A 16,688-nucleotide genomic window follows, 5' to 3' on the forward strand; every position below is an offset into this window, starting at 1 on the left:
CACTTTTAATAATATCACACTCTAGGCTTCAGTAATGCATCTAATTTGTATGGTGGCTCTTTATAATCCCAAAGCAATTTTTATCAATGAGATTTAATGAGTTGACTCCTGAATAACTAAATATGAAATCATTTATTTGTTCATTATCTGTTCACTATCATTCACTCACTAATAAATATTTTCTAAGCAACTATTATGTGCCACACACTGCATTGTCATATAGTAAACCAATGCTTCTCTTTCTGTCATCTTTAATAAAGGCAATGACCCCTGGATAAATAGTAGTAAATCGCATGAGGTATAATAAAGATAACTTTGTCTTTCTGTGATTATGTAAATTATTCAGCAGGAGGACTCCTAAAATTCAGTCTGAAGACTAAAGGAATAAAGTTTGTATGAACATAGAACTTTAAAACTTCCATTGACCATCAGTAGGAATTGCCACCAAGCACTTGGATGAAGGGAAGATGAAAACATGCAAATTAATCAAGCCTAGGACTTCAACTAATTAAAATTAATGCAGAAATTGGTATTAATGAAATAATAAATAATAACATTCTATTCAATTTATTGAGTGCCTGCTCTGTGGTGGGCATTGTACAAAGATTTTACACCTGTTATAGCTCATTATCACGCACACTCTATTAAGTAGGTATTATTTCTGCTACTTGAGGGGGGAATGGGGGGTGCGGGAGAGGGAGAAGGGGAGGGAGAGGGAAAGAGACAATAAACTAAAGCTCGGTGAGGTTAAGTCACTTGCCTCATCTCATCCAACCTAGTGGGGAAATTAGGATTTGAAATAAGCCCCATCTTATTCCAAAACTGGTTTTTATTCCAAAAGTGGTTTTTCTAATTACTGTTGGATTAATTCAATTTTCATAAAAAAATTCCTCGAGGACTCACCATACTCAAAGCACTGTGAGTTTTTCCAATTGAAAATAAGGATGTAAACTGGCTTTGTGAAAACATTTTTTTTTTACATTCATACATACACAAATCTACTTCTGTAGACTTTTGTATTTCCACTAGCAAATCATCTAAGTGTTTGTAATCCAAGCAAGGTAAATCATAGTCTAGTGGGACTACCTTTATTGGAACAAATGTTTGGAAAATCCTAGCAAAGCCAAGTGATAATAGCAAAGCAAAAAAAAAAAAAAAAAAAAAAGCAGCAAAGCAAAGGTCAACCACACACAGATAACTCAGATGGGCAATGGGAAGTGCCTGACAGCATCATCTCCAACAGCCTCCTCATTCAGGAAAATAACTGAACTAGGGCAAATTACAAGAGATTGAGACTTAGACAGACGGTACTTTACTGTAGGGAGGAACATTCTGAATCAATGACAAAGTGACTTAAAAGAATATATTTAATCCTATCTCCAAAAGGATGAGATCTGTCTTCTTTGAGTCATATTCAGAGACACCTGACCTCAATCAAGGCAGTCATGGTTGACAATGGGCCGACAAACTGGAGAACGACACATTTGCATTATTCATTAATCCAGTCTGTTGGGGAATTCAAAATAGATCTGGTAATTTATTTTCTCAACTTTCAAGTCTTATTAGGTTAGCAGCAGTGATATCGTCAGGAAATGTCAAGGTGTAAACCTTTTGGATACCAGTTGGACTAGGCTGGCCAGAGACAGCAACATTTGAGTGTTGCTTTGAAAAAAAAAAAAAGAGGGAATTCCTGGTTCATTACCTTAACTGACATTTGAAGGGATGGGGGAGAGTATATGCAGTGTATGCAGTGACAAAGGGTCATGGCTTGAGAAGATTTTCCATATTAACTGGAACAGGATAAAAAATCATTTGACTAATACTAAACTTATAGCTGATTTCTTTTATTTATTTATTTATTTATTTTTAAGATTTTATTTATTTATTTGACAGAGAGAGACACAGCGAGAGAGGGAACACAAGCAGGGGGAGTGGGAGAGGGAGAAGCAGGCTTCCCGTGGAGCAGGGAGCCCTATGAGGGGCTCAATTCCAGGACCCTGGGATCATGACCTGAGCTGAAGGCAGACGCTCAATAACTGAGCCACCCAGGTGCCCCTCATTCATTCATTTATTGGTGATGTGACCTATGTGAAGGAAAACATGCTGAGCAGCATGGTAGAACACACGAAGAGCTATGGGATGATATCTAAATGCAATTTCGAATCCCAACTTCGGCATTTAGACTGACCTACACAGGCAAGTTATTTACATTTTCTAGGTCTTGATTTCCTTATCTGCAAATGCCTGACACTCCATAGGCCTTGTGGGTTGGTCTTGCACTGCTCTCAGGAGCTCTCCACCACTCTGAACCAACCCAACCTGCTGGAGGCTGAGAGACCACATGGAGCAGAGATGAGTCAGCCCAGCTGAGGCCTCCTCAGGCCAGTCAGCCCCACAGGCAAAACAGTAACTGATCACAGATGTACCACTGAGTCCAGCCAAGAACGGAAGTACTGGCCGGCAGAACTTCGGCCTAAATAAATGGTTGCTGTTTTGAGCCACTAAATCTGGGGGGAGGGAAGAGTTTTGCTGTAACAGATAACTGATACAAATGTAAAAAGACATGAGGTCATGACATTTTTCAGCCAAAACACAAAATCATGGGAACACAGGTTCAAAACAATTTGGGAAAGATTAGTCACCAACTCCAACAGAATGATGTGGTACACCAGTTGTTACTGCATTAGATTAATGAAAAATGCAAATTTCTCACCAGCGGGAATTAAGGGTTTCATGTGCAAATGAATCTTTGTAACTGGAGGTACAGAGATTAATTTTCCCCAGGCAATATTCTTGTGAGCTTTCTATATTTTTGGAGTCCAGGAACTGTTGTTATGCATTGTACATGGCAACAGAGGAAAAAGATGGCAAGAGAAAAAAAGCTGGGGAAAATTAGACATTGAAAATAAAATGAAAGGAATTTGGAACAATATAGTGAGTTTCACACTGCTGAGAGCAGAAAGGAAGCCTGGCTAGCTCGTCTCGTTCCTGTGTTAGCTGTCCATTGCAAAGAAAGGATCCTGGCCTTCCTCTAACCTTTTATTTTCTTCTTTACCAACTGGAGCACCCCATGAAAGCGATTAAATATAATTTTAAAATTGTGTCATATAGGTTTTTCTTTGTGGAGCAGACAACTAAGTGTGCCTTTGAAGGAAATAATTTGAGACATACGAATGAAAACTCTCCATGCAGCTGAAAAGTGCTTCTCTTAAATATGGGCCTAAAATCTGTAATTTGTGTAATGGCTAACTTTGTGCTTATTTCGTGCGAATTTCAGAGGTCACCCACAGGTTATTTCTGAAAAATGTGAAGTTGGCAAAGTGAGGAGGATGTCTTTTATGGTCCCCAGGTGCCAGTCAGTACCGTAAGGGGTGGGGCTGGGCAGGAAAACTTACAGGCAGATGGCAAGTTCTTTGAGATGGCACTCATCATGTCCACTCACTGTGCTCCTTTGGTGCCCAGGAAAATGCTAGCCCTGAGCAGCGGCCCCTCAAATACCTGTTGAATTGAAATCTGCCAGTTGAAGGCATATCCAAATTCTGTGAATGATCCACTGTGGGGCACCTCCTAAGGATAGGTGGGGCACACGTGACATGCTTCTCAGGAAATGAAAGGACCAAGGGAGGTCAAGGAGTGAAACTGGTGAGAGGGAAGAAGCCATGGGAAGCACTTTGCATCACAGAAAGATGAGACCAGGGTCAGGACAGAAAATGAGTCCCTGGTGTTCCTCAGCCAATCTATTCCTCCCCCCCCCGGCCCCCCCCCCCCCTCCACCAATCTTCCACTTTTCGGTTTGGAATTGCCAGAGAGGATGAAAGGTAATGGTTAAGGGAAGAGCCAGAACAGTAGCTATAGAAACCCAGGTTTGGAAGAAAATTTCTTTGGGGTTGTCTGGCTCGATCTTCTGAGGAACCTAGAAATCCCTGAATGTCGATCATCCAAGTTCGGTCTGAAGGTTTCCAGTGATGGACTCCATTCCATCAGTGTGAGGTCTCTAATTGCTAGCCTGTCATGATATTGAGGGAAAAATTGATATTGCACACTTGGTTCTGGTTCTGCTCTTTGAAGTGACAAAGAATATCTCTCTAGCCTCTTGAAGCCGCTGATGATGCGCTGCACATTCGAAAAGAACATGTGCTGGAATAGATGTTAGAACACTGTGGTTTTGCTAATGACTAGCTGATTTCCTGCTCCCTCGTTTTCTTTTATTTTTTTGTCACACTAATTGGAATGCTCAATATTTTGTTAATATCACTTTTTGAAAGGTTGCACTAAGAATGAAATAGAAAAGTCTAGTTATAATGTGATCAAGGTTGAGGGTCAGGATGTGATTGGTTGTGTGTGTGTGTGTGTGTGTGTGTGTGTGTGTGTGTGTGTGTGTGTGTTTGAAATATAATACATAGGACACTGGACGTGAAATGTTTAGTCTAGAGGTCACAAACCCAAATACCTTTAGAGGCAGGAAGGTAATGGAAACATGTAAAAGAGATGAGGAGCTGGTGGTTGGAATTCCTAGAAAGACAAGACAAGTGGTGGGTTCTGCGACTTGAAAGACATATCCAATGTAAAGACATTTATGGTAGCCGGCCACTAAGAGAGTTGCCAATGACCCTCCCTCCCTTTGTGTTGTCCCCTTCTGCACTGAACCAGGGTTGGTCTGTATGACCACTAGCATATGGAAGAAGTGATGGTACGTCACTTCTGAGGTTAGGTTATAAAAGACACAGCTTCTGTCTTGGGTACTCTCTCCCTCTCTTGAGCATGTACTCTGTTGAATTACTAGCTTTGGGGGAAGCCAGAGGACATTTAGGCAGCTTATGGAGTGGCCGATGTGAGGAAATGAGGCCCATCAGCAAATGCTCGATTGAGCCTGGAAACAGATTCTCTCCTAGTTGAGCCTTAAGATGACTTTCGTGGCCAACAAAAGCTTGACTGCAACCCCATGAGGAGGCTGAGCCAGAGTCACCCAGCCAAGCTGCTGCGGGATTCCTGACCGCAAAAACTGAGATTATGGGTCTCTTGCCACATTTGGGGCAAATTGTTATGTATCAGTAGATAATTGATACAGCATTCCAATTCACTTTAAAGTACCAGTGTACACATGCACACACTTTGATGTGCTGGTGAAACAAAATTTAGAACTCTGGTTTACAACCCTGAGCTTCTCAGTAAGACCCACATCTGTGGAAGTCCAAAAAATATGGTTTAAGGTTGTACTCAGGTCATTTGGCAGCTTAGTTTCCGCTGGAAGGAAGGAGCTGGGATTCATTCAAAGCCTATATCTTAAGAAGAAAGCTATTTTCCTCACCAATAGGAACCAAATATGATTTTCCCTATCACTAAGGAGTGACAACAAACATTGGGGCAGAACCTAGGGAAATCTGGACAGATATTCTGTTCTATAATACAAAGAGTACTTGGATTAGAATAGAAAGCCAAGGGGAACTCCAGTCCATTCAGAACAGAAACAGCTTTCTTCAGTGATTAAAAATCAGGAACAGGCGTTTCACAAAAAGTATTAGAAAAAGCAACCCTACCAGAAATATGATAAATATAGGCATATTTGCTTTATTGTGCTTCACAGATATTGTTTTTTTTTTTTTTTTAACTAATTGAAGGTTCAAGACTTCCATGGAGGAAGTAGCTGCAGATGTGGTGGAAATAGCAAGAGAACTAGAATTAGAAGTGGAGCCTGAAAATGTGACCGAATTGCTGCAATCTCGTGATCAAACTTGAATAGAAGAGGAGTTGCTTCTTATGGATGCGCAAAGAGAGTGGTTTCTTGAGAAGGAATCTCCTCCAGGTGGAGATGCTCTGAAGATTGTTGAAATGACAACAAAGGATTTAGAACATGGCATAAACATAGTTGATAAGAGCAGCAGAGTTTGAGAGGATTGACTGCAATTTTGAAAAAAAGTTCTGCTGTGGGTAAAATGCCATCAAACAGCATCTCATGCCATAGAAAAATCATCTGTGAAAGGAAGAGTCAATTGATGCGGCAAACTTCATTGTTGTCTTAGTTAAGTATTTGCCCCAGCCACCCCCACCGTCAGTAAGCACCAACACCCTGATCAGTCAGCGGTTATCAACATTGAGCAAGATCCTCCACAAGCAAGATTATAATTCGCTGAAAGATCAGATGATGGTTCACATTTTTTAGCAATGAAGTATTTTTAATTAAGGTATGCATACTATTTTTTTTTAGGCATAATACTTTTGAACAGTTAAAAGACGGCAGTATAGTGTAAATGTAACTTTTATATGCACTGGGAAACTATTTGCTTTATGGGGGTGGTCTGGAACCCAACCTGCAATATCTCTGAGCTTGTGCCTGGTCTTAGTCACTTCGAGTCTATAACCAGAGATTGAGAGGTCTTCCCCTGCCCCCCATCCCCCCAAAAGTAATAGGAACATTGGAATAAAGAAGCAGATCTTAGGGGGACAGAACAGTATAGGACACACAGGAGAGGGCTGGGATGTGTCTCTGGATGAAGAACAATGGACCGAATGGGTAATGAACCTGGACAACTAAAGGAAAAAGAAACCTATGGACCAGCATTGAGAAGCTTTCTCCAGGTAATGGTTTTCACCAACTCCTTAGTGAAGAAGGACCAAAAGTGTGTTAAGGAATCCTACTGACTACCCTCGGTTGGCTTTTGCATAGAAGGATGCTAACAATGAAGTTCGGCATTCAGTGAGCTACGTTACATTGTGAAGGAAACCCCTCAGGTTTTGTTAGAGATAAGAGCTCACAGGAGTGGGCATGCTTCTCAGTCAGGGATACCCTGTCAGGGATGTGGACAAACAGGTTAAGCTGAAGCCCCAATAGAAGCCCCCCTTGACAAGAATTGTTTCTGTCAACACACTGGAGCGTCATTATTGGGTAAACTCAGAACATGCCAGGAAGCATCATATTTTGTGGAAAATTATAATCAAAGTCTGGCTGAAGCTGGGCCATCAATATGGAAAAATCAGAAAAAATGTTAAGTGCCATGCAATGCTTGGCATTTTGTGGAAACACCAAAAATGTCAACTGGGGAGACTGAGAAAAATACGAGAGAAGATGCCATTGGAAAGTAAGTGTAAAAGAGGATTAGTAGAAGATGAAAGGTCCATGTGCATAGATTAGTCAAACATGAAATCTTAATAGCTCGTAATTTATGCTGCTTGGAAAAAAATATCCCATTGTTGGTACAGAAGTCTGTTAGTTCAGGGTATTGTCCAAATCATTGTACTAAAATGCTTCTTTTTTGTCAGTATTCTTGTCGATCTTCTACTGATAATCTCCAGCAAGTTTTCGGAGACTGGTGGGCCTGGGACCTGGAAGACAGAGGTTAAAGGGGAGACGAAGGGGAGGGATGGACCTTACTGACTTTAAGAGGAGTTGAGGCTTCTGTCACCTCATGCTTTGCTTTTGCTATCTTTAGGTGAGACCCCATTAGTTATTATGAGGCAGAAAGGGAAGAAAGAGTCTCCAAGGAAGCCACTTGAGGAGATGAGGAAGGCAACTGCTCCCCGTTTTCCTCAGTGGAGGTGGTGATTGGAAATGTACCGGCTGATTGTGTGTGGGGAGGGATTAAATGATCTAAATGGGAATTCATTTATTTTTTCCTAGATTTTCCCTTACCATTTTGTCCTTCTTTTGAAATTTAAAGAGTGAGGCCAGTCTGTGTTCACTGCCTCATGGAAATTATGTGATAAAAGAAAGGAGAAAAAAAAAAGATTTCTAAATCTGGCTTGTATGTTTAAAAAGCATAGACACTTAGGAGAACAGAAATGACATGTAGACCGAGTGTTTGGGAGAAAACATGCTTAAGGGCATGCTTTCTCTTCACCCTCACAAAGTAGAAAAGATTGCTTGGCTGTGTCAGACACTGCTAGAGGTTGCTTTCCCAACAGCCAATTCGAGAACATAAGTCCTCAAATCTATCCAGTTACAATCTCCCTTTCCCCTGCTTGATCCAAGGGCTTCAGGGGAGTCTGGCCCCAGATCCAGGTGCTGAATGCTGACCCTTGACTGCCAATGCTCATTCTCCTTGCCAAGGTTCATTTCAGGCATGAGACCCACTTCCAGAAACTAAGATGTGAATGGACAGTTTTCCTCACGTTAGCAAGCAAGAGCAACACAAGATGATTCCCTTTCTGCCTTTCAAAGTGTTGTGCCTCAAAGCTGTTTGGAGCTGCAGCAGCCATCTTGCTCCCAGCCCGAGGAGGAGGTGGGCACACAGTTGGGCAGAGTCAAAAGAAGATCCAAGAGAAGCATAGAGAACTCAAGTCAGGATCCCAGTGGTTTTTTTGTTTTTAAAGATTTTATTTATTTATTTGACAGAGAGAGACAAAGTGAGAGAGGGAACACAAGCAGGGGGAGTGGGAGAGGGAGAAGCAGGCTCCTTGCTGAGCAGGGAGCCCGATGCGGGGCTCAGTCCTAGGACCCTGGGATCATGACCTGAGCCGAAGGCAGACGCTTAATGACTGAGCCACCCAGGCGCCCCAGGATCCCAATGTTTTGTTGCCAGGAGTTGTCCTACCTCTGAATTTCTTTTTAGGTGGTAAGATACACTTATTGTTGAAGGTATCTGAATCTGCTTCTTTTGTGTCCTGCAGCCACATGCATTCTAACTGGTACACTGGCTGAGGGAAGGAAGGAACGTGGAAGAGAAGTGAAGGGAGAGAAGAGATATTTAGCAGTATCTGGAACAAGGGAATTGGTCACCAGGCCCCCCCGCCCACCACTGCAAATTATTCCTATCTTCAGTCCACCCAGCCTTTGCTCAAGTGGACCCCATACAACTCCTGCACCCAGGGTCATGCTAGTCTTTCTCATAAATATCTGGTGAGGATGTGCCTCCCACAGCAACCAGCATGAGCCCTGAGGATTGTTCAGCAGAATTGATACACTCCCCTGAAGCAGAAGCAATGTCAAACATGTTAAAACATGCAGCTTATACAGCTTCGTGGGACACTTCTCTGTCAAGATTATTGTACTCCTTGAGTGCGGTTCTGAAAGGCATTCCCAAGGACAGCAGGGTCCAGCAAGCATAGCCCTCCTCAACTGCAAACTAGTCACCAGAAATCTGGACTCTCCCCTGTCTCTACTATAGTTTCATTCCTGTGGATTTTGGCTGCTTGGTATTCCTCTAACTTGCAGTCCGCCACTTTCCATTTGCTTGTCGGCTGTCGATAGCTGTCCATCTCCTGACACTTCCTTTTGCGTCTTGAAACCAGCCTCAGATGACCTCACCCTTTGCCTCCCTCCAAGGGGAAACAGACACAGACCAGCATGGCTATTATCCTGAGGCTCTCCCCAGACACGTGATCAAAACACAGAGGGTCATCTAAAGGCCGTTTCCTCAGTTTGCCTAATCTTCCACCTCTGGTAGTCTTTGAGGATGATAAAGTTCAGAGGTTTGGCAGCGGGGCTGGGAGAAAGACAGGATGGAACACTGGCAAGGTCAAATGGTTTCTATGGGAAGGAGATCTGACCAACTGAAAATGGAAGAGTGAAAGTGGGTGAGGGGAGGGTGGCAGGGAGAAAGAAGAAATGGGAGAGGCCTACAGGGGTACTGATATGACATTAGGGAGCACTGCTACGAATGTGTGTGAAGGCAAGGCTGTGAAATTAGGTTGCCTGGGTGTGTACTGTGGCTTCCTTACTTATATCTGTTAGTCTTGGGTAAGTTATTCAGCTTCAAGTCTCAGTTTCCTCATCCACAAAATGGGGATAATAATGGACCCACTTCATAGGGGTACTGGAAAAACTGAATGAAATAAGAGAACTAAAGCACTGAGAACATTGCCTGCCACAGAGAAGGACCCAGTAAATGTTACTTTTATCATTATTTTTTTATATGTTGAGAGAAAAATTTCACTTCTATCCTACCTAATTTTTTAAAAATTTTATTTTAAAAATAAAAATTGCAGGGCACCTGGGTGGCTCAGTCAGTTAAGTGTCTGCTTTCGGCTCAGGTCATGATCCTGGGGTCCTGGAATCAAGCCCTGCATCGGGCTCCCTGCTCAGGGCGGGAGCCTGCTTCTCCCTCTGCCCCTCCCCCCACTCATGCTCGCTCTCTCTCTCAAATAAATAAATAAAATCTAAAAAAAATAAAAAATAAAAATTGCATACGTTTAAAGTGTACAATGTAATGACTTGATATACCTATACACAGTGAAATGAAATTGTGGTATAATTGTATAATGGAATAGTATTCATCCTTAAAAAAGAACAACATCCCATTTGCAACAAAATGGATAAACCTGGAGGACATTATGCTAACAGAAATAAGCCAGACACAGAAAGAAAAAAACTGCATGGTTGCACTTATATGTGGAATCTGAAAAAGTCATATCCTACCTACTTTTAAAAATTATATGAAGAGGCTTAAATACTATTGGTTGACCAATGGAAAATTTCTCTCTCTTATTATTGGATTTATAAACTAAAAATACAATTCATACCATATCGGTCAAAAGAAATTTGCTATGGCAATACCACAGCAGTCCCTTATAGTTTACTTTCTTCCTTTTGCCATTTGTTAGTTTCTGGCTTCGACATCTGCCTGTTACTTTCCACTTCTCCGTATACCCGACTGTGGACTATTGGAAGACAATTATGCCCTTTTTAAGTGTTATATGTGCAAATTTCACAAAAAATTAAAGCAAAAAAGCCCAACATGCGATATTTAATAGCTTTTGTAAGAGTCATTAAATTATAAAAATAATACTATCTGTAGTAAAGGGTATCAGATTTGGCAGGAATTATTAAAGCTTACGGATTAAGCCTAAATTTCCTTTGTTTTTCTATGATAGTATCTTTTAGTTACAGGCCCATTATTTTCCAAATGTAACTTAGTTATTAACTTAAAGGCCAATTAGACTTTTCATTATTCCTTCTGCTATTCATCCACTCTCTGTGAGCTGTTCATGGGCAATGAAATGCCTAAAATACCTACAGAAAAGAGAGAAGTAGAAGAAAAGAGCCCCAGAAGTGAGTGAGCAAATAGATCTGGAATAATTGGGAGTTCGCTGTGGGGTTATATATTATTTTCTATGGGTAGTAAGTGGTTTTTAGACATACTTACAACCGGGAGAGGCAGTATAAATAAAAATGTATAATTGAAGTCTACATTGATTTGATAGTTATTTCAGTTGTTTTTTTCCCTATAAAAAGAAACTTCCATTTTCCCAAGCCCAACGTTGAGATAAATCAGAGGTAAAGAATCTGGACTATTGGATAAAATGAGGAGTCAGGAGTCATGATCTTCTGCAGGTGGGCAGCCGACAAAGCTACGTCCGCAGAACAGCAACCAGGCCTCCTGTCACTTGAGGAACTCAGAACCAATTGAGATGGGCATCAACCAGGGAAAAGCAATTCCTTTCTAACCAAACAGAACTGCACTGGATGAAATGATGTAGAAAATGGATGGCAGGAGACCTTTCCAATTTGTTATTTGTTAAAGAATAGGACTTCTGTTTCTGTCTGACCTCCGAGACATCTTTGCAGTAACTGAAATACTGTGATGGATAGTGCTGACGCTAGAAGTCTTTGAAAAACGCTTTCCCTCTGGCCAAACATACAAGTAGAATTCATTTTCCATATTCAAAATTCAGATCCTATTGATTTTTTTATTTAGATGTGCTCAGCCAGCCATAAGGACCTCACAGCACAAAGTCGAATATTTTTTGAAGCCTCTGTTGGAAGAGTATGGACCCACCGTGGGTCATGTATGCATTTCTAGCACAGTGTGAATCCAGGGTTAGGTTTGAAGATATGGGCACACCCTGGCTTGCCCAGGGAAGGTATGATGTGTGTGAGCAGGAACTCTGTTATGGGCTGAATTGTGTCCCACCAAAATTCTTATGTTGAAGTCCTAACCCCTAGTACCTCAGAACGTGACTCTATTTGGAGATAGGGTCTTTAAAAATACATTAAGTTAAAATGAGCTCATTAGGGTGTGCTGTAATCCAGTATCACTGTTGTCCTTATAAGAATCAGCAATCTGGGGCACCTGGGTGGCTCAGTCAGTTAAACGTCTGCCTTCGGCCCAGGTCATGATCCCAGGGTGCTGGGATCGAGTCCTGTGTCTGGCTTCCCGCTCAGTGGGGAGTCTGTTTTTCCCTCCCTCTGTCTCTTCCCAGGCTTGTGCACACTCTCAATCTCTCTCTCTAATAAATAAATAAATAAAATCTTTAAAAAAAAAAGGAAGAAGGAATCTGGGCACAGCTGTGCATGGAGGGGAGATGAAGTGAAGACACAGGGAGAAGGCAGCCATTAAGCCAAGGAGATTCTCGGACTTCTAGCCTCCAGAACTGTGAGAAAATAAATGTGGGTTGTTTACGCTGCCCTAGCTGTGCTACTTTGTTATGGCAACCCTAGAGCCTAATATGGCTCTATTTGCAGTACATTAAACTTCATTAGACAATCCATGTCTACACTCAAGAGAGGCTGGTCCCCAGCACTAAGACAAGGTGGTCCTTCTACCTCTTGGCAGAGGAGTGTGTGTGGGGGGAATCAGCCTAAGGAGAGGGGTGTTAGACCAAGGGCCCCTAGAATCGGGGAAGGGGAGAGAGTATTGTGTGAAAAAAAGGTCCAATTTTTTAATAGAAAATCATCCTTTGTTTTCTTTTGCGAAAGCTTTACATGTTCATTGTAGAAATAATAGGAAATACAGACAAATAAAATGAAGAAAGAAAGTATAACTATGACCTCATCACTTGGAGGTAATTGTTCATACATTGCTATAAATATTTCCAGATTTTTTCCTATAAATACATGAATTTACACACACACAAACACAGCAAAATGGAATAATATGTTTTTTATGATCATCTTTTCATGTCAATAATTTTTTATTTGGAGCACCATTTCTAATGTCTGATATTATTTCATTATATTGATTATATCCTAGAAATGGAATTGGTGGGTGGGATGTGTCCAAGCTTAGGCATATGTCCTGGCTTTTGATATATGTTGCCAAATTGCCTTCCAGAAATGATGCATCCATTTATATTCAGAAAGTCTATTTTGAGTGCAACATAAAGCCCTGTCACGGGTAACTCTTGACTCAGCTGTTCATGGGCTTTCAGCCAAATTCCTAGGGAGGAGAGTGTAGAAACCAGAGGACACTGAAAATCTGGGCAGTGACTCAGGACACTCAGAGGCTTGATGCGGGAGCATCCAGTGCTGGTGGAGGGGGCATTTTCTCCTTTAGCAGAGTGACAGGTGGAGGGAAGCTTGGCAGGATCAGCACGTCCCACCACCAGAGACAGGAGCTGCAAGCTCCACCGGGTAGGGCCGCATCGGGTCAGCAGCTAGGCGTCTACTTGGAGAGCATGACATCCACGAAGTTGTGGAGAATGAAGAGGTGTGAAGAGGGGACTCACGTTGCTCACTGGAGAGTGGGAGTAATATCCCTGGGGATCTCTGAATGAGCCGGGAGGAACCGTGGGCTGAGGTTCCAGGGACTTTCACTGCAGGGAGCCTGAGATCACGGGGATTATGACCCCTGGTTGTTACTTTTATCCCTCAGGATTTCAGAGCCTGGGAAAATACAGGTTATACTAGGGAATGAGAACAGAAGGGCCGATAGCCTTTGCAGTTTTTATGCATTCATAGAAGATGCTATTTGACTTTGGTTCTCTGCCCAGTAGAAGAGATCCCAGGGGGGGCATACTTAAAAAGAAAACCAAGCTAATCTTAAATGAAAAAGAAACTGTTTTATAAACATGAAAATTATGGGGCACTCAATAAAATGTGTTGGCAAGTAAACTTCTGACACATTGTATGATAAATAAAGTAGGTTAGCTCCTCTTGGGAGAAGAACTTGAATTCTACTTATCATTAGATCAGAACTTCAACAGGAATCTCGCTAAGTAAGATAAGCGGTGGTCTCTGATTTACTGATGGATAGAGCATAGTAGAAAAGGGAATAGCACCTTCATTGTTGTCCAGAAAGGCATTGTTACCCTTCTTACTGTGTTTCAAGACATTCACAGAGCACCTGATCATCTCTGGGCCATGGACCTTTGCTGGTCAGACATAACCTATACATGAGAAGGACAGTCACGTTGATCTTGATAGGGACTTTGAGAAATAATAATGTGTTGTAGATAAAAAGTGAAGAAGTAACATTTTGTTTGACTTCTTTGAAATGTAGATTTAGCTGCCAAAGTTGCTCCCAAAAGTAAACTTATGTTCTGTACATTTGCCCAAGGCAATGAATAAATTTCCAATAAAACAAACAAACAATTCCTTCCTTGGGGTTGTTTTCTTCTATCTTCAAGTGGTACCATGGAGAATTAATTACTTCATAATCTTGCTCACGATTGCCTATCCAATTAAACACAGTTATGGAAAAACAGGGCTTACCGTCTATCACTGGTTTTGGCTGAGAACTTTTGAGGCGCAGCGAGGGCCGGAAACGGGTTCGGTCGTTGAAGCTCCAGCTCTTCTGCACTTTGGTGGGGCTGCCCTCGGCGGTGATGTCGGTGCTCGGGGACCTCCTGTCACCTACTGAGGCTTGTCTGCTCTTAATACTCTGGCCCCTGGGGCTAGCCATGCGTACTCGTTCCTTAAAACTTAGCTTCTGACTGTGGACAACAGAGGCATGATTATTCCATTTCAAGCAATTTCTTCCACTCCACTTGGGTCAATACTGTGATGAAACTGTATATTATATTTCAACAGACAAAATGTTTTCAGCAAGTAGGAGCATAGCAATGTATTCTTCCCTTATTGAAAATTGGAGCTTTATTTAATCTGTTTGCATTCGTTTGAACTCAACCTCACTGTACAGGTAGGCACACCCTTCCTGGATTCATCATAGAAAGGACTGACGTTGGGTATGTTAGTTTGTACACAATTACACTGGAAATAACCAAGAACTGGTTCAGTGTTTGCTTTAGAAATAGATTTTAGCTTTCACCTCAACTTTTGAGATTTAAAGAAAGTAATTTTTTTTATTTGGGAGCATATCTCTTTGTAATTTCTAAGCATTTCTACAGGGATGACAGTTACATATACATATATATCTACATTCTGCATGCATTTCATATTCCAGGCAAGATTATGATATCCATAAATTCATGCAATCTCATAGTGGTTGGTAGTACTGCATACATAATATTAAACATACAACATTTAACACCCATTTCTTTTATGCTTGCATTCATTCTTGTGAGACAAAAACCACACAATGTAGAACAGCCCCAGCATATAATGAATGTGATGACTGATTAACGGAATGAGATGGTATGTTCACTAACACAATTTCCTGCTATCAAACAGGTTATTGATTTGCTGTGGCAGCTACTGGTAAATTATATTTGTTCAGACATTCAGTTCTCAGATGCCAGCAAGGACTGAAGTGCTGTGGATTGATAAAGGAAGCATTAACAACAACAACAAAACCCGAAGTATATCTCCATGCTTTCCCAATCAAAAGATGTGGTGTGATGTGGTGGGAAGGGCAGGTTGGAATCAAAGAGACTTGGGGTTTGGAGTCCTCATCTTGAACATAAAGACGAAAATAGCAACATAGCTAAGGGATTTTTGTGGGAACCAAGAGATGCTGTGTCCCCATTTTGTTTGTGTTCTTGTTTCATTTATAAAGCGCTGTGTTATTCATCAGGAAATGATACTCGTAGCGAGTGAGAGGCCCAGGACTCTTCAGGGTCTGCCGAAATGAAGGGTGAAGGGTCTGAGGGCAGTAAGTTGGAGCAGCTACTCTGAGAGGCTGAGACCCACAGTCATGCTGCAGCCTTTGTGGGGCATGAAGGAGGCAGTGTTCTCATGGACACGGATTATCCAAGACGAAGTGGAGCCCTTGTTTTTTCCACTTACCGCAATGTCCACTGTCCCCAGCTGCAGCATGCCAACAGCAAATGTGTTTAGTGGTTATGTGTTTTGTAGCTAACAAGAAACAGTAACATTTATTTTTCCATGCCTAGTTGCTTAACAAATGATATTCTAAAAAGACACCACATTTTATGTGTTTACATGAAAACAAATCAAATAATGAACTATGGTGATCAGAAAGTCCTGGTAACAATAAACGAGTCGACCATGCAACTGACCGCTCCCCTCTGAAATGCAGACGTAGGTAAGTCCAGCATGACTAGCTGAAGGCACATGCAAAGAACAGGCTGGGCAGTTTTGTGATGGGGTCAGGTGGGTTCAAGAGTTCTTTAAAACAATCCCGTCAGTCAAAGGCTTTCTCTGCACTTGACAAATGCATGATTAAATGGTAGATCACATCAAACAACAGCAACAATAACATATAAAACTGCATCTGTTTATGCTGAGACTAGGTTCTCCATGTCATCCCAAACCTTCAAATCATTTAAACAGATCCTCAAAGGGATAGGACCCAAAATGTCTACTCTTCTCAAACTTTGTTTTTGTTTTTTTTTTTTAAATAGTAAGAATTTCACATCTCTTCTCAGTTTTTAGCACATCTGTTCCATCATTTAAGTTTATGATGATAGGGTTCAGGAACATATGCTCAACTCTGCACCTTTATTTAGATGAACGAACGGTTTAAGTTTACATAGCTATCACTACAAGTGTTCTCATTGTACTTTATCTAGTTGATTACCTTTTCTGGAACTCATAGATGCTAATTACTGTGGAAGGTTGAGTTTCGTTAATATCAAATTATTTTCTCAAACTTTAAAGATATATCTCTTTCTTA

The 16,688-nt window shown here is 41.5% G+C and overlaps 1 protein-coding gene across 1 annotated transcript in view; it reads right to left on the reverse strand.

Moving 5' to 3' along the window:
• Positions 1–16,688, reverse strand: part of KCNQ5 (potassium voltage-gated channel subfamily Q member 5) — a 495,907-nt gene that overhangs the window by 45,019 nt on the left and 434,200 nt on the right. Inside the window, exon 9 of the mRNA XM_028097505.2 lies at positions 14,366–14,586. Within this exon, the coding sequence (XP_027953306.2) occupies positions 14,366–14,586 (221 nt within the window). The remainder of the gene's footprint in view (positions 1–14,365; positions 14,587–16,688) is intronic.

The sequence above is a fragment of the Eumetopias jubatus genome, unplaced genomic scaffold, assembly GCF_037043125.1.
Source record: "Eumetopias jubatus isolate StellerSeaLion01/CBP00866 unplaced genomic scaffold, mEumJub1_p1.0 scaffold_6, whole genome shotgun sequence".
NCBI classification, from domain to species: domain Eukaryota; kingdom Metazoa; phylum Chordata; class Mammalia; order Carnivora; family Otariidae; genus Eumetopias; species Eumetopias jubatus.